This window comes from Adiantum capillus-veneris, chromosome 25 (assembly GCF_014529385.1).
Source record: "Adiantum capillus-veneris isolate H3 chromosome 25, ASM1452938v2, whole genome shotgun sequence".
Classification (NCBI taxonomy): Eukaryota; Viridiplantae; Streptophyta; class Polypodiopsida; order Polypodiales; family Pteridaceae; genus Adiantum; species Adiantum capillus-veneris.
In genome coordinates, this window is record NC_140955.1 from 58,600,307 (window position 1) to 58,625,022 (window position 24,716).

The 24,716-nt window shown below is 41.9% G+C and overlaps 1 protein-coding gene across 1 annotated transcript; it reads right to left on the reverse strand.

Annotated features, from left to right (window-relative positions):
• Window positions 1–6,279: 6,279 nt before the first annotated feature.
• On the reverse strand, window positions 6,280–8,035 carry LOC147424950 (zinc knuckle (CCHC-type) family protein). Its single transcript, XM_086500483.1, has one exon. It carries the CDS (start codon window positions 7,921–7,923, stop codon window positions 6,751–6,753), a length of 1,173 nt encoding a protein of 390 aa, XP_086356609.1. The 5' UTR covers window positions 7,924–8,035; the 3' UTR covers window positions 6,280–6,750.
• Between the last annotated feature and the right edge of the window lie 16,681 nt (window positions 8,036–24,716).

Genomic DNA, 24,716 nt, shown 5'->3' on the forward strand with positions numbered 1-24,716 from the left:
TAAGACTAGTTCTCTTTTTATTGTGCATGAATTTAAATAGTATGCATGCTTAGTATCACGTTTGTGATGACGACGTTCTCTCAAACACCAAGTAGAATTTGTCACTCTACTTTGGAAACGTGATATGGACTCAAGAGCAGACATGCTTGCAACAGCTAAGTCTCCCAAGCACCAAATGGATTATTCATCCATTCTAGAATGCTTTCGTAGAGTAAAAAGGGATTCTCTACCCGCTAAGAAACTCCGACTAATGACTAAGACTTTTTCTCTACCTCATAGTCAAGGACGACTATGATTTTAAGAGAGAGGTAATGTCATAAAATCTAATATCCAACTAATCTAACTGATTTTCTCATATTGAACTGATCATTTAATGTGGGAGAATAAATGGGAACAAGAGTTAGAATATAGACATGTGCTTATGGATCTATCTCAGCATGAGATTAAAGTCAATGGGTCCAAATGGGAGATGGTCTGTCAAAGAGCATTGCTAGCTAATGGAGCTTGAAAGACCTTAGAGTTAGCTTCATTAAAGACCTCCAAAGGTTAGAGTTAAAATTCCTTAGACCTAGGACCTTAGGTTAAGCTAGGCTCATGTTTTAGGTGTTAATAATTAAGGTTCTTTGACATGCTTGATAGCTAAGGTCCTTGGCCAAGCTGGCCCTGTGCGAGGTGTCCAAGTCCAAGTCAAAATTGAGCCCTACAAAGAGGAGGGTGAGCCTACAAGCTAGGGATATGAGAGAGAGAGAGAGAGAGAGAGAGAGAGAGAGAGAGAGAGACCATGCTCCTACTAAGTCTATGCTTCCATGCTGACTAAGGTGCTTGAGAAGCTTCCCCATGCTTGGAAGGTAAGGGCTTGAGGAGCTAGGTTCATGTTTTAAGTGATAATAATGAAGGTGCTTGACATGCTTGATAGCTAAGGTCCTTGGCCAAGCTGGCCCTATACGAGGTCTCCAAGTCCAAGTCAAAGCTGATCCCTACAAAGAGGAGGGCGAGCCTACAAGCTAGGGATGAGAGAGAGAGAGAGAGAGAGAGAGAGAGAGAGAGAGAGAGAGAGAGACCATGCTCATACTAAGTCTATGCATGCTGACTAAGGTGCTTAAGAAGCTTCCCCATGCTTGGAAGGTAAGGGCTTGAGGAGCTAAAGTCAAAAAGGGGCCCTACAAAGGAGGGGGCAAGCCCCAAAGCTAGGGACATGCTCGACTTAACCTTCCACTCGCCCAAAGGGCACCCCTTCTTCAAGGGGCACAAGGACACATGTCAGGTTCTCCCTATGCTTAGCCACATGGTGTGCTTGAATCCTATTGGCTAGGCTAAAGAGGGGTCCAAAGAGCATTTAGATTAATTAATCAAATATCTAGGTATTATCAAGCCCCCTCGCTCAAAGGGGTAAGGAGGACACTTGTCCTAATGCTACCCTTGTTGCTTGATATGCTTTATGCATGTGATCGGCTAGGCTTAGCTTCAAGCAGAAGAAAGTCATGGATTTCACTGATATCTATTCTTGTGTGTCATGCAATTTGTGATTTGGGAGATGCAAGTCATTTTTTTGGTATGCGTATCAAGAGGGATAGGAAATGTGGAATATTAGAGTTGTCTCATGAAACGTATATCCGCAAGGTCTTGCAACGTTTTAATATGCAGAGGGAGAAAGGCTACATTGAGTACCCCAATGCAAGCATATATAGAACTTATCAAGCATGATTCTCCCAATTCTGATGCTGAGATAGCAAAAATGGCCAAGGTGCCATATTCTTCAACAGTTGGCAGTCTTATGTACGCCATGGTAGCCACAAGACCGGACATTGCTTTTGTAGTGGGAGTGGTCTGCAGATTTATGGCAAATCCTGGTAGAAAGCACTAGGAAGCAGTGAAGCACATCTTGAGATATTCCGCGGTAGACAATTGGTTATGCTTTGGGAACAGTGATGCATCCACTATGGGTTACACAAATGCAGATTATGCGGGTTGTGTGGATAGTCAAAGATCCACATATAGCTATGTTTTTATGTTTGTTGGAGTAGTCGTGTCATGGAGATCATGTCTCCAGAACTGTGCGTCATCTTCCACCACTGTGGCAGTTTTTTATGCTAGCAAGGAAGCTATATGGTTAGCTCGCCTAGTGGGAGATCTTGGTGTTACTCAGACACTAGTCTTGCATTATGATAGTCAGAGTGTGATTGCATTAGCAAAGAACTCAGTGTTCCACTCCAAGTTGAAACACATAGAAGTCCATTATCATGTGATACCTGACATATTGATTACCAAACACATTGACCTAGTCAAAGTTCATACGGATGACAACCCTATAGATACTCTCACACAAAGAGACTACCCTCAAAGAGTTTCGCACATTGCATGGAGATTATGAGTGTAGGGTGTAATAGAAATGATGAATTGTTGTATTTATTGTTTCTTGCAGTTGACAAGTGGCAAAGGCATAGATGCTTTATGGAATGTACAAAGGATACCCAATTATTATCATTGTATTATTAAAGTGCTCTGAATGAGCTATGGCCAATTAATGTCCAGCCAAACAGTGTGTATTCATTTTGAGCATTTAAAAATCTATAAAGTAAATACGTGCAAGAGAAAAATGGTCACTCTTGCACGAGGAGAGATTGCATCGTGTGTCTGCGTTGTTCTTCTTTCCTCTCCACTCTTCTCTCTCGCCGTGTCGGCATAGCACTCCGCTCTAGGAGGTGCACCTACACGTGCTCTCGATCGCTCTCTGTCTATCTCTATTCACGTATAGTATCTTTTTATGGTTTGTATTGTGTTATTTTGAGTATTTGGCAGGGCCACCGCGTTCTCCATTTGTAGCAGTGGCATCAGAGCGAGGTGACGGCGTTCCTAAGGATACAAGACAATCTATGGAGAGCTTCGAGAGCTAAAGCTAAGTCAATTCCTAATTCTTATGCATTAATTTGTTTCTTTTTTCTGCCTAGCATGGTAACTTGCTTTTAGAGAAGGGACTAAGATATATTTGTTATGAATTGTTCTTTTTTCTTTTCTTCTTTCATATTTATTATATAGATCATCTTGCCTCTTGTTACTTGCAATAGCATATTGAGAATTGGTATCAATGTGTTTAATAAATCCCAATATCGGATTTTATTATGTACCAATTAGTACAATTTAGTATGAGAAATGAAAGATGTATCTTGAATATCGGAAAAACAAGGGGATGCTTATAGTATATATATACTAGAAGAAGAGATTTTGGGTGAGAAAAGATTCAACAAATTTCTATCACCAAAGATACAGGAAGAAGAAAGAATTAGGAAAGTTCTGTTTTTCACTGTCATGGGAAAAGCACCACTTGACTGCATGGAGTACTTCCAAGCAACATGCCCAAAGATCTTATTAAGATGGAATAGCAGAAAGCCTCCATACGAACGACCCCCTTTAAACTTCCCACAATTGTTTTGAATAATAATAACAATAAATACAATAATTTATCATTTCCATTACATAGGTTGAAGCCACAGGATTGCTTCACGATTGTACAGATGTACATACTTACACCTATAACCACTTGGGCCATGTTGGCCTTCAAGTGGGAGATTGTTAGGGTTCATGCCAACTAGTCGGACACCCATCGTACGAATCGTACTAATTTTATCTCTATCCATTAATAACGTAAATCGATAAGGAGTAGTGAGGGATTCCAATCTTCACCAAGAGCTCCACCCAAAACTCTCTACGTTCTCCTTCCTCGCACAGCATGTCGAGCATGCATGCATCCGTGCACGCACTCTTCAGGTTGTGCATGAGTTTTTAATTTTCAAGGAAAAAAAATCGCTTATATTTTGTTGAGGAATGTGAGCCCTCTAAATGGTTGAAAAAAAACACTACCCATTGGACATGCCGAGTGTAGCCGCTAATATGGAGTGGGGACTCTTTTTTGACACGTTGCTAATCTTTGGGTAACTAACTAAGTTGTAGGGTCTATGGACCATATAATGTAAAGAGGGACCCAAGGCTACACCAAAACCTACCTACATACTCTTTATACTACATGCTGATCTAATGAAAATCGTGTTGCCTTCTGGTTTCTCATTTTTCTTGCGTACAGCAACTTCTAACTCAAACATCAAGTACTATAGTTTTGTGTCTATTTGTAGTTAGTAGCTTTGCCTTTGCTCATGTATAGTGTTGCTCATGTAGTTAGTAGCTTTGCCTTTGTTCATAGGGTGTATATACGCTTTCACGTGACCAACATGGTAGTCTAGATGGCTAGAGTGGTTTTCCATAGATTGAGGTTCACACCCAACTCTTTCAATGATCCTATGTAAATGTAACTTGTCTTTGTGGATCTCATGCAACGATGGGAAATTCAAGGATTTGAGGTCTCAAGAGGGCTCTCTAGCGAGATCCTTACTTGTCTTTGTGGATCTCATGCAACAATGTGAAATTTAGGGATTTGAGGTCTCAAGGGGACTCTCTAGCATCTTGTAAAAATTTTGGCAAAAGAGCTCCAAATTTGCGGAGATTGAAGATTTAAATTTTACTAATAAAGAGATATCTTGTGATATTTGGGTTGATTGGATTAGGATTGTGGGGCAAGGAAGAAAAAATTCCCTTCCTCTACACATGTTGAAGACTTTAACTGGATTTGTTTTATGATTTGAAGAATGTGTTCAAGTTGTGCAGGTCTTTCACTCTGAGATTGCATAGGCTTTTGTAAATATAAGAGCATTTGTAGTCCTCATCCAAAACCAGCATTCTCTCTTTACGATTAGTGTGGATGTGTTATTTTTGTGCTTTATAGAATTTTGAGCACCGTGAGGAAATAAAAATCCTCTAACTTGTTTATCACAATGAGCTAAAGTTTTAGCTCTTTGGACATAAACTCGAATTCCCTCATTATTCTTGTATGGTGTCATATCAATGCCTTGATACTATCCACCATGTGCTTCACTCACTCATTCATGATGATATTTCCCTCTATGATGATAAACTTGAATTCCTTCATTAATTCCACCAATGCCATGATACTATCCACCATGTGCTTCACTAACTTACTCGTGATGATATTTCCCTCCGCAACTTACTCATTTTCAGCTATTTACTAGTAAGTGGTATATGTACATCTTCCTTGTTATCTACTGTTGATCTACTAGTGACAATTAGTCCTTTGGAGATGCTATGAGCCACGAAAATTTGAACTTTAACAAATAAATAAATAAATTCCCTAAAACACAAACTCAAGACACAACAGATAACAGGCAAGACTAAATCCTTGCCTACCTTATCTTCAAAACCGAAAAAAATCCACAGGAAAAACTTACTACCATACCTTCATAGGGTTTATATAGTCTGGACGTACGAACTAGAGGGGAACTCAAATACTTGCACAACATCAAGGCATGTGAAAAAATAAAGGTGCAAGTTTGTATAGTCCATCTATACTCGCTCTTGGCAACTAATCCTTGTATCAGTAATTTTATTCCCCACGATTGCAGCACCTACTTTATTTCCCTCGCAGGTTAAGATGGATTACCCCAATTGTAGCTCTTACTTTGGACTTCTTAGATATGAAACTATGTCCTACCAATTTCATTAGCCACCGGCCTGTGAAAACCTCCTAAGCCTGACTCGATAAACAAAATTCGGGGCTGGATTTTGTTACTGGAAAAACGTATACGGCTCTTGAACCAAATTATAAATTATCCACCAAAATGGATGTCAGCTAAGTTAGTGCAAGGGGCAAGGGGGGCTACCCACTTGTAGCTGCCAAAGGAGAATCAAATATTTAAGCCCCAATAGTCCTCCTTGGTAATTGCCTTCTATCAAACCCAACATAATTTACATGGCTACTAACACGATAATGCCCACTAAAATGTGAGGCACAATTTGTTCTTTGGCTTCAGCATTCTAGCCCATGTAAAGATTCAAATTTTCACACACACTCCTTATCCAAGACCTTACGCTACCTTATGCACACAACCATGTGTTTCTTAGCCAATCAGAAAACACCATCAGTTAAACGAATAAGCTATAATTCATTTCCATGCTTAACAAGCACATCATACAACTATACCATACAAAATTTGCTTTATGATCATCATATTACACCTAGAAGGAAGTGCATAGCGTGTAAGAGCATAAAAACAAAAACAATAGCACCAAAATGTCAAAACCTACAAACCAGTTTATAAATACAACAATCCATTCGCAATTCACATGTATCCTAAGAAGAAAAGTATATCCTTGCACAAATAGGACCAAACCCATTCAGGCCATGACAACAAGTGCCCCTAGATGAGGCTGATAAGAAGAAAATTCAACGTTTCTGTCCGATCTGCAATCTTTTTTACACATTTCGGTCCGTAACATTTGCATGTAACCGAGCTCTTGGGCTTTCCGGCCTTAACACCGAGGTTTTACTTTACTGGAAATGTCATCACAAACCCCTGAAGTGCATCCCTGTCATAAGTACCACAAAATACCCTCAGAGGGCCAAGGATTGCCAATAAAATAAATTGACAATAATTTGTAAACAAACTTTTGACCACCGTACAGAGTAACATCATCAATCTGAACCAAGCATACAACAATACACCCTGCCATCGTAAACAGAGCCACGCAATTATTGTGGTTAGAAAACGGGAGGCATCCACACACATGTAGCCAGCTTCTGAGGAGACATACAACAACCGGAGAAATATAGGCTATCTTCTCATGACTTGAAGTTTATGATACACATGTTCTTCCATTCTAGCGGCATGAAAGGAGCAATGATAATCATCTCTTTCGATGGCCATTCCTGCCAGAACCTGAAAATTTAGTCTTGCCATTCACCTTATTGGCCGCATCACGATGTCCATTCCTGCCAGAGCCTAAAGATTTAGTCTTGTCATTCGCCTTACTGGCATCATCAGAGCTATACGAATCTGAGGAGGAAGACGATGAATCAAACACTGAGGATGAGCTCGAGCTTCGTGCTCTTCTGGCCGTCTTGTCCCTCTTCCTGTTCCTACCTCTATCCATGCTATCTGAGCTGGACTCGGAATCATAATCTGACTCAGAAGAAGATATATAACCCCTTTTCTTCTTCGACTCTCGCCGCTGCTTCTGTTGCCTTGATTTCCCCTCCGAATCTGAACTAGTCTCCGAATCATAAACACTGCTTTCACTGTCGTATGAGCTGCTGCTCTCTGAATCATACTCAGAGCTTGAGAGAGAAGGAGATCGAGAGGCTTTTCTGCTTGAAGAATATTTTCGCTTCTTGCTTGTGCTGATCCTCTTTTTCCGAGGGGCATCTGACTCTGAAGAGCTGGCATCACTTGAAGAATCCTCACTTGTTGATGATGACGATAAGTCCTCAGAATCGGATGAGGTTTCTGTAGACTCTGACTCACTTACGCTTTCGTGCTTCTTGCTGCTCCTGCTTTTCTTCTTCTTTCTCGAGGAGCTTTTCATCCCCTTCTTTGTCTTAGCTTTCAGCACAGCCTGATCACGGAGAGCGTTGCGATCAAGAACCCTGTGGTCAAGCTCCGATGCATCCATGAAGGGGGAGCGCAATTTTGGGTTTTTGAGCTGTTGGGTGCGGGAGGGCCGGGAGACATAGACCTTCTCGTTCTTACATTCATAGGTCCAATGGCCAGACTGCAAACATTTTTGACATTGTTGAAGGCCACCAGCAAGCGTACCTGGTTTGGAGTCATCCTTGCGTACGCCGAGCTTGACAGCCTTCTCTGTGCTCATGAGGTACATCTGGCGCTTGGCCTCCTTGCGTTCCTGCCATTTGCTAGGGCCTTCCTCCTTCTGGCCATAGGCGTTGACGTTGCGGGCAGCAGCAGCCGCAGCTCGCTCGGCCTGAGCACGGCTCAACCCCTTTGCAGCATTCAAAGTCGCGGCTTTGATGCGATCTGCAGCAGCCGCCGCGGCATCCGCGCTCTCCTTCTTGGAATCCATCAAGAGCAGGCAGGCTATGGCGTGGCTGCGAGGTTAGGGTTTAACAGCAGGCTCGTCGGTTACTCAGATTTCTCAAACCTCTCTTCTATTATTGTGACACGGAAAGTCACCCGAAAGCTTTAAGTGCTTTTCCCAAAAGCAGATTACCAAAATACCCATGCATTTAGAAATTCACAAGTAGGCCTAAAGCTTTGGGGGTGAGGATTTTGTAGGGTAGCTTCAACTCACTCCTTTGAGTGAGTATGGCCCCCAAAAAAAAAAAAACACAAGTAACCCTTGAAATTCTCAAAAAAATTAACTAGTAGCGCACGGGATGGGACATTGCGTAGAGAGAGAGAGAGAGAGAGAGAGAGAGAGAGAGAGGGGAGCCATGACACTTTGTGCCATGAGGTCTTAAATGAACCTCGAGTTGTGGGATCGACGGTGGGTAGGGCTTGGGGGGATCTCGAGGAGGGACATTGAGAGAGAGAGAGAGAGGGGGGGCGGGGCCATGACGCTATGTGCCATGGGGTCTTAAATGAACCCCGGGCGGTGGGATCGATGGTGGGCAGGGCTTTGGGGGGATCTCGGGGAGGGTGGACAACCTACAAAAAAGGGTGAACTGCCTACAAAAAGTCTGCCTTGACTTCTTGGCTAGCGACTCGAGCCTCGAACCCACAACCCCTATGATGGCAAGCAACTGCTCTAACCATGCGTCTACATGGGTTTGCTTGTCCAACCTTCCAATTCACATCTATATAAGCTAAACCGACGAAGACAAAGTAAACAAGGACATAAAAAGTAAACATGGACCCGATCCAACGACGTCCTTCAGTTCTAAAAAATGTGCCCGAGTTCTCGATCATCAATCCCATTGCTCAGTCTTCATTGAAGACCCCGTGGTATATAGTTTTGAGGGAAGGGGAGTGGGAATGTCACATTAAGCATCAGCTTAAAATACATACTACATATTGTATATAAATCAAATTGTGATGTTTCAAAAAAGAATACTTCTTTGTGTGTGAAGACCCGCACAGTTTTTGATTGAGCTGACACAAAGTGCTTTATCTTTGTTGTGATGTAGAGTCGTCCCAAACAACTATAATTTGAAGAACTTATCGAAAGCAATTTATCTTATTCATAATTACATCAAGTTGATCAAGTTGTTGTTTCAAAGTAGGAGTTGCATGTAAAAGTGATAACATAGAACACTTCATTAATGGAAGATTTAAAAGATAAGTAACGAAAAGGTATGATGTTGTCAAAAGGAAGTTGACCTAATGGTAAATGCGAGGGCTTTAAGCGCACCCACTATGGTTCAACCCTTGGGACAGAGGGTGTGGGCAAATGGATGCGATCCCATAAAACTAGTCGAAACTAAGCTTCAAACGGTTAAAAGGGAAAAGGAAAAGAAGGAGATGATGTACTTACAAATTAAATATCGATTGGCACGAGGTTGAAATAGTGCTAGCTGTAGGATGGTATCATTGTCTCCTCACTCCTTTTTCCTCTCACACAAGTAGGAGAAAAGTTTCAAAAGCTACTTCATGTAAACATTTGCATCAAAACACATTAATGCAAGGCACATTCATGCACATTCTAAACTACAAGTGATCATAAATCGGACACACCGCAAAAACAATCATTAAATGAGTGCGGGGGGAGGATTCTCCTCGATTTTATTAATCATCACAAAAAGGCACACCCTTCTTTCCATTGGTGAGAGGGACTTCTATTGCTAGAAGCTGGATTGGGGCTTCCAGTGTTGGAAGCCCCCAACCCATTGGCGAGAGGGACTTCTATTGTTAGGAGCTGGGTTGGGGCTTCCAGTGTTGGAAGCGGGTTTGCATACAAAAAAAAAAAAAAAAGAGGATTGCTTATAGCATATACGAGAGGCTTTGATTTTGTGGTGTGCTAATATTTCTTGATGAATCTTCTTACGAGCGTTAAGGGAACACCGTAGCTGGAGGTACTAGTCTACCAATCTACAAGAAGGAAATGGAGAAGTTAACATTAAGCTCATGAATGAAAACACTCAGCACAACAACATAAATCATTGAAAAAAGTTAGCTACACTCTATTGTTTTAACATTTTGGAATTTTTGTTGGTTACATGCTAGCGTGTATGGTTGTATGTGCAAATCTACTAATTTTCTCTCTCTCTCTCTCTCTCTCTCTCTCTCTCTCTCTCTCTCTTTGTGTGTGTGTGTGTGTGTGTGCGCGCGCGCACTAGTTTTGCCAAATTATCACAAGCTTTCGTGTACCTATGTTATACCTCTTGAATCCTGATGTTGTTTTGCTAGCATTCTCTTGCAAAGAAGATCCATAGTTGGCCATTGCATAAGCAGGTAGTTAGAGTTTGACAAAAGGCCTTGTGGGATTATCATCACATATGAGAATAAAAATGGCTCTTCTAGGTAGCCTCCAATCAAGAGAATGAGTTCACTTTAGAGATGGGAATCTAAGTTGCTAATAGTGTCAAGTGTCTTGGACATAAGGGATTACTCCAACTATAATGCTGATGGATTTGGACTCTTGTATCAAGACGAACATTCCATTGATGTGTCACTGTGAGAATCGTGAGAAATCCAGATTATTCACGTCAAAGAACGACGATGACACATTTTGCTTTAGCCAAAACAAGGAGGGAGCTGCAAGGGCAACAACAAAGGATTGTGCTAGATTCCAACCCATAGGAGCGGAATCATCCTTGGGAAGATCCCATGCCACAAACAAGAGATCGGCATCTCACTCAGGACCTTCAATGGTGCAAGGCTCCCTACATAAGAAATGTCGAAGTGGAAGATGGATGCAAATGGTTAGGCACCCACATACGGCCAGCATTCAAGGCCTTCTTAAAGAGACAACAAGCCACTCCATTGATGTATCACCTATGGAAACTGTAAGAAATCCATATGTGGTTCACTTCAAAGAGCTACGATGGCACAATCACTTTAGCAAAAAAGAGGAAAGAGTTCCCATCGTTGTAGCAAAGTACCATGCTCGAGTCCATCCGTAGGAGCTGAATCTTCCTTGAGAAGATACCATGCTAGAAACAAGGGAGGAACATCAGAGTCAGGATCTTCATTGTGCAAGACTCTATGTGTATGATGTGTCGGAGTGGAAGAAGGCTATAATTTGTGAGGCATCTGCATTTGGCCAACAATCAAAGATATCAATACACATACAAAGACATGTCTTCCCACTTACAAGCTGAAAATGAGCTAGTCAAAGTAGCTTTCTAGGATTATCATCTAAGAGGAAGATCAAGATAAAATGGCTCTTCTAGGCTACAATTGATGAGAATGAGTTCACATGAGAGATGGGAAGAAAGTAGCTAATAGCACCAAGCGTTTTCCAACGTGAGGGATTACCCCAGTTACGATGATGTTGCATCTACACTCTTGTATCAAGATGAAAGCACTAAAGAGGAGCTTGAAATTCATCTCAATGAGGATGAACCACCTTTCTTAAAAGGGAAAAAAAGGTACTATGTTGATGCCTCACATGTGGAAATCGTAAAAAATCCAAATGGTTCACTTCAGAGAATTGCAATGACATAAACTACTTTAGCCAAGAAGTTGGAGAGAGTTGCAAGAGCAATAGCAAAGGACCATGCTTGATTCCAACCCATTGAAGCTAAATCGTTCTTTCAAAGATCCCATGTCAAAAATACTTACCTTTTTTCCCTTCTTCTTCTCCACACATTTAGGCTCCTTGACTTATCCATCGAACAAGCTAGTGTCCAAGTCAATGGCAAAGGAGTCTTACCCTTCTTCTTGTCCTTGGAAGACTCCTTCCTTGTTGACTTGGACATCGACTCGTCTGTTAAATAATTCAAGGAGCCTGAATGCAATGGAGAATCCTTCCTTTGCATGTTCCATGAGCTTCTAGATGTGCTTGGAATTTTGCTTCAAACAAAATCTCCAATTTGCTTTTTGTAATTCGCAGCAAAACCGGTCTATCTACTCCAAAAAAGGGATCTTCTGAAAAGAAGCAGCTAGCAAAAAAGGTATTCCAAAATTTTTGACAATCAGTAGCCAAGGTATCATCCGTTGTCGTCCTCAAATGGTTCTAAGTCGTGATGATGCCATGTTCATACTCCTTGGACAACCATGCCAAAGTGAATAGTTTCTTGAACTTCACCCGCATTCTCAAAGCTTTCTTATGCAAGATCAGGGCCATGCTCGACCACCATGTTCGAGCATGGCCCTTCAGAGAAGATGTTGGTATGTAAGCAAGATTTTATTGGATGTCCTTAAAGTTTAAAAAAAGTGTTAAACTTTCCTGCTTGACACCCATCCTTGAGCTCTTTAGGCTTCTTTTTCTTCTTCTCAAAGTTGTCATAATGATCGGCTCTCAATAGGTGATTCTACTTCTTACCATAAATGGTGCCAGATGTGTGGGTATCACTGTCTAAAATGTTAGAAGTGGATGAACTTTCCTTTGAACTGTCAGAAGTGGACGAGGTCTCCTCATTTGAACTGATAGATTCCTTTTGTGCTTTCTAGAATTCTTCTTGGATCTAGTCATTAGGAAAAGTATGAACCTTCTAGGAGCCCTTTGGGATTAAGGTTAATCAGAGGTTAATCAGAGGCCAACCAATAGGGAGAGGGTGGTGGACACACTCTATACCATCAAAAAGCAAGGGGACAAGCTAGCCTTACACCTCTTAATGGCCTCTTACCTAGTGAGAAGGTAAGGGAGGTGGCTAGGGGAAAGGGATGTATGGGGGGGGGCGACACGCTCATGACTCTTTAACACCCCCTTGTCAGGTGGGATCAACGGTCCACGATCTCTGGATGATGTGGACCGTCCGTTTATTCCCAAGAATAAAAAGATTTCAATTGAGTCTACCTCACGACTTGAACCCGCCACCTCCCACATCGGAGGCAATGGCTCTCCCATTAAGCTATCGTGCGCCACTTGAAATGGAGGTGAGAACGTAAAATCATATGGCAAAAGTGACAGGGTGGGGATCATACGATGTTCACTTAGAGATCATTTTGGAATGGTTGGGGTCACACACTGATCACTTTGAAATAGTTGGGTTCACAAGGTTATCACATCTCGACTGGGAATCACACAAGGATCACTTGATGTTCACATCGAGTTTCTTTGGGGTTCACTTCGATCATGATCACATGATGATCACTTGTGGATTAATCCGCCATCAGATGGTGCAAAACCAATTCCGCCCTCCCCTATAATAGGGACCATTGATCGCACCTGACACAAGGGGTGTCAAATAATCATGAGGGAGAGGGAGAGACCAATTTGACCTCGTTTCCCTCACTTTTTGGCCCGGATTCAAATATACACTAAAACTTTGAAATTTTCAAAAAAAAATCAAAACTCATATTTTCCCTCCTTAAAAGCTCCCCAACCCTATTTTACGATCAAAAAAGCATTTTTTGACCTTTAAAAGTAAAAATGTGCACTTAAAACACCAAAAAATAAAAAAATTCAAAACATTAGTTTCCATCCTCCAAATTTTCCCAAACCTATCCTATAGCTAAAAAGTGATTTTCTCTCTCTACAAGCCTTTCCCCAAACTCTCCATTGCTTCAACAACCACATGCACTCTATAGTCACACATTCTCACTCTACTAGCTTTCTTCCACCTCCATTGTAGCACCAAGCAAGCTCCTCCCCCTTCTCTTCCCCCTATCCACCACATATTTTCACACCAAGCTAGCTCCTCCCCCTTCTCTCACCTCCATTGCAACATGAAACAAGATCCTCCTCCTACTTTTATTCACTCACACTACATGCGGATCTCTACTCTCGAAGGTAGCAAAAGGATGGGCTCGAAGGACTTGTACGCCACAACAACAAGAGGTGTAAGTGGTGAGTGGGAATTGTAAGGGTTCAGCTCCAACATAAGGATAGAATGGTAACAAAAATGTCCTTGTAGCTTACATTCAGAGCTTGATAGCACCTCCATCTCTAACTTTATCATGCTAGAGACAAACAACCTCTTTATGGCTTTGAACACCTAGGGCTTCACACCTCTATCATCAAAAGTAAGCAAAGTTCCTCATATCATTAGGGTGTGATATTTTGTTGGTGGTTGTGGTGCACCTTCTAGTGTTGCATAGCATGCGATTGAGTCTTACAATGCAAGTAAGACTCATTATCTATGGAGAGTTGTCCAAGCTTCTCCTTCTAGTTTCTTCTTTGTATCATTGTCATTAGATTATTAGAATGATATCATTTTTTACTTTTCCCTTTGTGCTCACAAAATCCCTACAACTTGTTTTGAGGGGACATGAGCAAGCAACCATGTGCAGAGATGGACAACACTCTATTCTTGGTTTATGAGGGACCTTGCAATCCCTCCATTGCAATACCAAGCAGCCGCATCCCCTTATTCCATCTCTATTACAGTACCAAACAAGATCCGCTTTCTCCTTCTACTTCCCTTTACTCCTATAGGGAAATCTATGTTCTCCAAAGAGAGCCAAAGAATGAGATTATTGGCTATCAAGGCCACAATAGTAAAGGCGTAGATAGTGAGTGGCTACCACAACGGTGCTTTGGTTTCCAAGGTAGATGATGATCAAAACTTGCAAAGAATATCAATTCATTGTATAACTATCCTTACCTTGCTATCAAACAAGTACCACACGCCTCTCAAGAATGCCTTGTTATTCCTAATGTCCCCGAGCCTCTTTAATTGAAGATTTTACATCATGCTGATGATGATGCTATATAAAATGTGTAACACTATAATTGATTTATTATTTCTAATCTCGTCTTGTCTTTATTGTGAAGATCAATTCTATGTTTCACACTTTATTTGGTTTGTAACAAGGTATGTGCACTATTGGTGTAGATCTTTTCAAATACAAAATGCTTCCTTGCTTCAACTTTCAAAAGTATACTTTTGGTAGCCAAATTAGAGACATTACAATCATCAACACTATCTTGGATAGTTTACTTAACACTATAGTATCTTCACTAAGTTCATTAGTACTCAATGATTGGGTGTAGCAAACCATACCATTATGCTAGGAGATGAGCAAACTATACCATTTCGGTAGGAGATGGAGCATGGTCCCTTTTCTACCGCATGTTTACCTTGGATCCCATCTCTTGACTATTGTTGCCATGGGGGATCCCCTGAAGGCCGGAAGTAGATGCATTTTGGGATATGATTTTGTATGTATTTTTAGTCAAAATTGGATGATTTTCACCATGTGATTAGGAGTGTCTCGACACTCACTTTTATATAAGAGATTGACACACATTGCATTGCGTCTGTGGTAAAAAAGCACTCTGCTTTAGCAAAATTTCTCCATGAACATAGCTTTCTTCTTTAGCACAAAGAATTATTCTTTAACCACCATGGATCGATTTAAGAACCATTTACCAATTTGTAAGAGATTATAGTATAGCAATAAAAAGAAAATCTTCTTTTACACAATAAATTCATGATAGATATGGGAGCCAATTGCATGGCTTTAAAAAAAAAGGGTTCTAGGACCATGCTAGGGCCCTAGGGACCTCAAAAAGAGTGGCCACAAGGTTGTGCAAAACTACCAAACAGGAACCCCTATTTGGCCAGATGGTGCTCCCTTGTGGCCCCTCTTGTTGAGGGCCCCTAAGGACTTAGCATGGCCCTAGGGCCCGTTTTTTCTTCTTTAGCACAAAAAATTCTTCTTTAACCACCATGAGGCAATTTAAGAACCATTCACCAACTTGTAAGAGATTACAGTATAGTAGCAAAAAGAAAGTCTTCTTTTCAACAATAAGATCATGATAGATATGGGAGCCAAGTTTCTAAATTTCAAAAAAATGGTTCTAAGACCATGCTAGGGCCCTAGGGACCCTCAACAAGAGTGGCCAACAAGGCGTGCAAAACTGCCAAACAGGAACCCTTGTTTGGTTAGATGGCACTCCCTTTTGTGGCCCCTCTTTTTGAGGGCCCCTAGGGACTTAGCATAGCCCTAGGGCCCTTTTCTTCTAGAATTCATGGACAAATCAATGAACACTTGAAGACAAAGTCGTGCTTATGAATACCATTTGAAAATCATACCTCAAGAAGTCTATACTAGAAGAGCTTAAAAATGCAACATACACAAGATTGGGATACTTTAAGTCACCCCTAAGGTCTTTGAAAATACCTCAGGATTATAAATTTAGGCCTTACTTATCAAATATTGAATCTTACCTTATCATAGCACAAGTTGTTGCTTTCTTGTTTTGAAAGAATACATGATTGGGTAGAGCCTCACCTGAAGGTTACTTTTGAGAAGATTAGCTCATTAAAGCTTCTAATTCATTTTATCGTCCTATTTGCCAAATCTCAATCCTATTAGAGTTCACCAACTTATAACAGACTACTATATATAAACCAGCTTGTATATCTCTCTCTCAATCTCTCTCTCTTGCTCTCTAAGAAGGAATCAAGTACTAACACAAGGAAATTTTTCTTTAACACAAAGTAATTCTCCTTGATCCGTAATCAAGTAACACAATTATATTAAAATATGTTAAGTTTTGGATGGCACAAGTGCATGGTGGGAATTCTGCCAAGGTTTAGAGATTGGATTATGATCTATTATACCTTCTTATGTACAAGATAGCTAAAGCAAGAAGCAATTTACAGTTAAAATGTTACAAATCTAATTTAGGTTATTGACAAAAATCAAAATATGGTAGAGATAGGGTGCTCTTGCACAACAACAAAAACAATAGAGTCCAAATTGCTTCTTATTAATCTTGATCAAGATATGGTCATGAAGAGTATACAAGGGGAAGTGTAGTCATAGTTATTGCATCCATTCCATGACATAGTGTACTCATGGTCACCTATTACATAAAACTATCTCTTGTGGGGGTTTCCTTGTTAGGAAATAATTTCTTGCTCATGAAAAGCTTTTTTATTTCCTTGCTAAGGATCCCTCTCCTGTTAGCATAATGGTTGTTGTGGTGGGAGCTGCATTAAAGTATACAATTAAATTGCTTGAGGAGAGCTTTGTGCTACCAGAAGTGAGTCATGTTATGTCAGTAGCTTGAGTCATTGTCACAAAGACCACCACTCAACTAGCATAGTAAGAGGTCACCTTGTACCATGACGGTTTACAGACTCACTCAAACAAAGAAAAACATGAGTTCTACATCTGCAAGTTGTATAATAAACACACTTTCTAAGTATAAGTTGTACAAATTTGCAAGTATTTTCATGTAACTTGCACTAAACAATGCTAAAATATACATTATTATGAGACTACCCACCTTCAATGAGCATGGATTTGAAGAACCTACCTACAAGATATAACAAAGAAGGTTGGTTTGGAGGAAAAGTGGTGTTTAATCTTTATTATGTCAAAGATTAGAATGTTATACAAGCTTTACAATGAAATCCAAGGAGATAAGTGTGTGTGTGTGTGTGTGTGTGTGTGTGTGTGTGTGTGTGTGTGTGTGTGTGTGTGTGTGTGTAGTTGTTTTAACATAATTAATAAGAAATAATTGAACTTTTCCATTCAAAAGACAGCTGACTCCAGAATAAAGAAAATGATAAGTACAAAAACAACTCAGTCTTAGAATTATCTTTGTACAATGTTTGTAAGAATGAAGCCTCATTCCAGTATACAAATAATAGAAGTACTTCCCTTGCAGTAGGTGTATGTGTAATCTTGTATTGGACAACTGCTAAAAGCCAAAAAAACTTTTCAAGATAAGATAGAGTCCTTACCTGCATCCATCCAAACAAGACAATAGATATGTTAGCCTTGGATGTGTTTTACAGGTATCAATGGACTATACCAGTTGTTATCCATGTCCATCTTACAACTTTTTTTTAATATTCACAAGCTTAGTCCTAAGTATTTATGTGCTCAAAAAATGTTTTGTTATCCCAAAGTTAATTTTTAGTATAAATATACTATTATTTTGATTAGAAGGCCATAACCCCTTCTAATCCAAGTGTCTTATCCCCCCCATCAAACAATTTATTGAGTTTTTTTCCCAGATTAATGAGGCTCCATTATATGAAGCCATAAAAGAAGCCTTAAAAATTCCATCAATAGTTCAAACTTGTTTATGTTTATTCAAAATAGATACAGTTTATGTTTATATGGAATCCAATCTCTTGGCAAACCAAGTGGTATCCAATCAGTTCTGAACTAAAAAACCAAGAAACTACACCCACCAATGTGAATGCAACAAATGTATTACATTATGTCATCCAAACTACCAAGTTAATGAACCAGTACAACATCGGTATGCCATCGGGGCAAACTCCCCCACAAACCCTAGCAAAAAATATCCAACACTAGTGCATAGTAGGTCAAAAGAACCCTTTATATTCACTTATCCAACCCACACGGTGGGCCTTACCAGGCTTTATTGTGATAGTGATCAATATATCATGCTTAAGCGACAGTACCAAGTCAATCCCAAAGCTTTTTTTCAAAAAAAACCAGAAACTACACCCACCCATATGAATGCAAATCATGTATTGCATTATCTCATCCAAAAAACCAAGTAATGAACAAGTACAACATTGGTAAGCAACCGGGGCGAACACCCTTACAGACCCTAGCAAAAAACATCTAACATCAATGCACAACAGGTCAAAAAACCCCTTTATATTCACTTCGCCAACCCAAACGATGTGCCTTACCAGGCTTATGTGACAGTGATCAATGTACCATGCTTAAGCGACAGTAACAAGTCAATCCAAAGCTTTTTTATGAACAGTAAGCACCATCAATCTGTCAGGTTTTTAACGACAGATTACTGCCTTGCCAAGCCAAGCGGTGTTGGGGTGTAGGCCAGGTGGCCGTGGGAAACCACCCTTGTACACTTGATTTCACCTAATCAATATAGGGAGAAAAAGAGGAAGGGTTGACCTCTCTTTCTTCTCCACTAACCCAAGACAGTGGCTGCCTGTGTATCTCCCCCTTCCCCATTTCTCTTTTTCCCCTCTCTTGCACACACTCCGTACACGCACACGCGCACTCATCAATTGGTATCAGAGCAGTGGCATCGAACCACCCGTGCAACCGCTCTCCGACGATCGACTCGAAAGCAACGGAGCTCGCCGGCTATGGCAGAGGTCGAAACTCGTACTTGAGCTCGGCGGTGGAAGATCTAGCAAGGTGGGAGCCGGATCGGAGCGCATCGGAGGCGGATCGGGAAGAGGTCTTGGAGCTCGAAGGCTCGGCACACGAATAGAGGCTTGCACACAGCAATCATTGGCCATGATTGGGGGAAAATGAGCATTCTGTGAAAATCGAGCTCTGTGAATCAGGAGAAACAGAGGGAAGATTTCTATGAAGTCGGTGAAGCAGGGGAAGAGGTTTTGCTCTGTGTGAATCTGGAGTGCAAAGAGCACTGGAAATAGAGGAAGTCTGCTAATCTTGCAAGCAAGGAGAAGTTTAAGACTGTGTAGATCAGGTCAAGGCGGTAGAGCAAGCTTGCAGGAGTGGAAGGTGGAAGGAAGCATTGCTTCGAAATGTGGGGTGAGCAGCCCGGATCTAGCATACACAGTTGAATCTCTGAGTTATATAAGGTCTGGGAACATAGGAGAGTCTGCAAGGAGGTAGACCGGAGAGCAGTTGAGCTACAGTCTGGAAGGAAGCATTCTGTAGTGTGTGTAGTCTTTTGGAGCAAAATCAGGAAACAGAGCAGGAAGTTCCATGTGTGGTCAAGTCTTGATAGCAAGAGGTTGTGCTACAAGATGAAATCAAGCACACACTGCTTCGGGTTGATCAAGAGAAAAGGAACATCTGAACTTGGCATGTACACTTGGAAGGACTGCCAGCAATCAGGCTGTTTTGAGCATGTTTAATGCGGGGCTGATTCAGCCGATTAAGGAAGTATGGCGGGCTCTGCAGCGGATTGTGAGATCCCAACATAGCGGGCTGATCCCAATCGGGACAGCATCGTGAATTTTTCTTTTTCTCCTTTGAAGAGGAGAAGTAGGCTGCAGCACCCACATAGTCAAAGCAGGCTTTAGTGAAGATTGAGGCTTAGTTCCATTAAGCAAGCCCAAACGTTGCAGCAGGCAAAAGCGCAAGCCATGCGGCACTAGTGCACACATATTTTTCAGCTCGGCAAGAGGTCGCAGATGCGAGCACACAGCCACAATCAATGGCTATGCAAAGCAATCGGTCAAGATAGGGTGGTGACAACAGCAAGCCAAAGACTCGTACATTGGCTAGTAATTCTGCTGCACTACGGAAGCATCGGCCAAACTACATCGCGGTAGCGGCGATTACCCACCATCGGCACGCCGGAGGCGACCTTTTCCCGGCGGCGCCCACTTCTTGATCTTGATAGTTTTTCGACATCAGCGATTCTCCGATTTTGACATCGACTTCTTCAACATCGTCACCCGACTTCGACGTCCGCACACCGAGTCCGACAAGCTTGAGAGCGATCTTGACAGATCAAGCGAGATCTGCGATCAATACTGATTCAACTCGGCATTGACCGTTCGATATTGGTTTCGAGCATTGGTGTTTTACGGCTACTCGGCTAGCCACTTCCGCCCGGCGGCGGAAGACGACATCGACATCGACACCGCTCATGCGCACCGGCTCGACACTCCTCATTGCGGCGGATCTCCGACATCCGACCTAGACACCGGGCGCTTCCCCACACGAGCGTGTTCTCGCGATCGACGACCGTGCTTGCGACATGCGTAGGTGAGGTACCTCTATCATAGAGGAGTGACACCCGGCATCGGCACCGAGCGCACCGATCGCCTTCTATGACACAGTTTACGGATACAACACCTTTGGCGGCTATTCGACTAGCATATTTCTGCCCGGCGGCAGAAATCGGCACATAGCGACACCGACACGCAGGTTACCAGACACAGCGCTTTCACAGGCGATTTGGCAATCATTTCAACAGCAAATTCTCTAACGACACATGCGTTGACAGATGCATTTTGTTGTTGAGCACACCTAGTGCTACTGAGCTCTTTTGAGAGCAAATATCCCCGCAGGGATCACTTTCACTGCATGCAGCAGTTCTTGGCGCCTGTTTGAGTGCGATTTTACTCATGTACGTTGAGTTGCGGACACTGCCCATTGTACTATGTGTGGAGCCATTTTTGGCTATTTTGGCAGTTTTTCCCGGCCGTTTCTGAGACTCGGACCGGAAGAGCCCTTTCTGAGACTGTGGCTAGTCCATTTGTGTCTGCATTAGCTTTTTGGAGGGTCGATAGCGTGAGGTTTTCTTTGAGCTGGGGTGTGCTCGAATGTTGAGACACCTTCGGTGATACAGGTAGGTGGAGTTCCCCTTTACGGTACCCTCGCCATAGGATATGTATCTGGACGGTTATTTATGCTTTTGACGCCGAGTTGGCACTCACATCGCAGTGGTTTTGTGCAGCAGATGCCCAGTTAGTGCAGTTGGCACATTTATATGCATTTTGAGTTGAGTTTTGACTCCTCATACAAAGTAAACTCTACCGGATTTACTTCCCGCGAGTTGTGACTTCCATTGTTGGCACTTTCGAGTCTATTTCGGTTGAGATTTTACTCCCGATACAAAGGTTACTCTGTCCAAATTTCTACAGCTTCTCGCCATAGTGTGGCACCTCTCAAACCCTCTTATCAGCAATGGCTTCTTCTTCAGAAAAGGAGGAGTATTTCATTCGGAAGTTCGATGGCAGCAACTTCACCATGTGGAAAGAGCGCATGAAAGATGTTTTGATAAACAAAGGCCTCTCAGAACCGTTGAAAGAGCGCACAGAGGATGATGATTATACACAAGCTCAATGGGAGATTTTGGATGCACAAGCCATGGCTACGATACGTCTACATCTAGCCGAGTCAGTCTTCTTCACTATCATAGGAAAGAAAACAACCAAGGAACTTTGGAATAGCTTATGTTCAGCATGGGAGAGCAAAAGTGCATCCAACAAAGTTTTTCTCATGAAAAAGCTTATGAAGCTCAACATGAAAGAAGGTAGCACAGTTTCCAGTCATTTAAATGAGTTCAACTCCTTGTACAGTTAGCTGACATCTCAGGGCTTTAAGGAGTTTGACGATGAACTCAAGTCTATCTTCTTATTATGCTCTCTACCCAGTTCATGGGATATCTTTTGCACAGCCATTAGCAATTCGGCTCTGAATGGCAAGTTAGAATTCAATGTTGTCACAGATGCGTTGCTCACTGAAGAGATTCGTCGTAAATCTCTCAATAATGCTAGTCATGGAGATGCATATATGGCTGGCAGTTCAACAAAGGCAAGAGGCCGTGACAGGAACAAATACAAAAGCAAAATTAGAGAGCGAAATCCTCGTAGTCCTAGCAGATACAGGAACCAAAGTAGAGACCGCAATACCAGAAATGTCGAGTGTTACTACAATTCTGGCAAAGGCAAAAGTACATTAAAGATTGAGGAGCTCAATATTGTTGAGTCTCCCATGCCTACCATTGCAGTAGAGGATGCTCCTCCTCCAGTGATGCTCATTATGCCCACAGAGATTCATGCCGAGGTGACAACAGATGCCTCAGATGTTCTCATTTTCACTTCAGATCTCACTCCAGATGCTTTGGTTGCACAGGATGAGGGTTATGCACAGAATTGGATACTTGATTCTGGTGCAAGTTTTCATGTCACACCGCATAGAGAGTGGTTTTCCTCTTATGCATCCATGCATGGAATAGTCAAGCTTGGTGATTACTATGAGCTTAACATTATCGGCATCGGTGATGTGAAACTTCAGATGCATAATGGCACTACTTTTGTGCTGCAGAATGTCACACATGTGCCCAAGCTTACGAAAAGCTTGCTTTCTATAGGGCAATTGGATGATCTTGGCTACACTACAGTTTTTGGTAATCGTTCTTGGATGATCCGCAAGAACAACCTTATCATGATGAAAGGCAATAAAAACGGATCCCTGTACTCTTTGTTTGTTTCGAGTGTCGACGAACACTCTATCTATGTTGCCGAGCTGCCGTCTCCTGAGTTGTGGCATAGCCGGCTAGGGCATATTAGCCAAAAAGGAATGAAAACACTTCAGCATTTTGGCTACTTACCTGTGTTAGATTACACGGACTTTCCATTGTGTGAGCATTGTCTGTATGGCAAACAGACTAGATTGACATCTTCGCCATTGAATAAGAAACTAGGCGAACCTCTAGACTTGGTGCACAGTGATTTGTGTGGTCCAATGCCACATAAAACTCTAGGGGGAGCGAACTACTTTCTCACATTCATAGATGATTCTACCAGAAAGGTGTGGGTGTATCTCCTAAAGCGTAAGGAAGAAGTCTTTTCGACATTCCAAAAATTCCTCGCCATGGTTGAGAACCAATCAGGAACAAAGCTCAAAGCTTTTCGCACGGATAATGGTGGAGAATACGTCTCCATAGAGTTCAAGGATTTTTGCAATAGAAGAGGCATTCGGCGGCAGTTTACTGCTCCATACACACCTGCACAAAATGGGATAGCTGAAAGAATGAATCGTACGATTCAAGAGCGAGTTGTCTCTATGATGTCTATGGCGAAGCTTACTCCCGAATTTTGGGGGGAAGCTGTTCTGACAGCAGTGCACATCATCAACAGGTCACCTAGTTCTCCTTTGAATTTCAAAATTCCAGAGGAATTATGGACTGGCAAAAGGCCAAGCTATGAGCATTTACGTGTATTTGGATGCGAGGCATATGCACATGTGCCCAAAGAACTTCGTCGGAAGTTAGATCCCAGATCACACAAATGCATCTTTATTGGCTATGGTGCAAACGGAGAGATGGGATATCGTCTCTAGCACCCAGAATCAAACAAAGTCATTCGTAGCTCACATGTGATTTTCAATGAATCAAAAATGCACAAGAAGCCTATCAAAGATGTTGAGTACAGACGTGTTCATTTTGAGGATGTAGCCTCCGAACCAACTCAGTTCAGTAGTGTTGCACCCACTCCTCAAGTGCAAGACACTACTATTGCTCCGGAGAGAGCGGAGTCCATTAGTCAGGCACTGAGACGCTCTGAGAGAGTATCACGTGCGCCCGAGCGGTTTGAGCTGGGTATACACCACATTTTGGTCACTGGCAGTGGAGAGCCAACCTGCTACAAAGAAGCTATACAAATGGAGGATAGCGTTAAGTGGGAGCAGGCTATGCAATCAGAATACAATTCGATTGTGGCTAATGAGACATGGATTTGGTTGAATTACCAAAAGGCAAAAATGCTTTACCTTGCAAGTGGGTATACAAGAAGAAGTATACAGCGGAAGATCCCGAGCCTAGATACAAGGCTCGTCTAGTTGCCAAGGGTTTCAAGCAGCAAAAAGGTGTGGATTTTGATGAGATTTTCTCTCCAGTAGTCAAGATGACTACACTTCGCACCGTGCTTGGCTTGGTTGCTATCCAAGACATGGAACTTGTCCAAATGGATGTGAACACAGCATTTCTTCACGGGGATCTAGATGAAGATGTCTACATGAAACAACCAGAGGGATTCGTATGTGAAACCCAAAAACCAGTGAGGACAGAATTGGTTGTAGACTTAAAAAGGCACTATATGGCCTCAAGCAAGGTTCCGGGCAATGGTATCAAAAATTTGACAAATTCATGCAGTCTCAGGGTTACATTAGAAGTCAAGAGGATCACTGCTTATACACCAAAAGGTTGAACGATGGTTCTTTAATCATCTTGATCTTGTATGTAGATGATATGCTTATCGCAGGCAAATCAATTGATGAAATCAATCGGTTGAAAAAGATGCTAAGCACTCAGTTTTCCATGAAGGATTTGGGAGATGCCAATCACTTTCTTGGTATGCACATCAAGAGAGACAGGTTACGTGGAATTCTTGAATTATCTCAAGAAAAGTA

Coding starts and splice junctions, on each gene's coding strand:
- LOC147424950 (XM_086500483.1), bottom strand. CDS start 7,923: ATGGATTCCAAGAAGGAGAGCGCGGATGCCGCGGCGGCTGCTGCAGAT.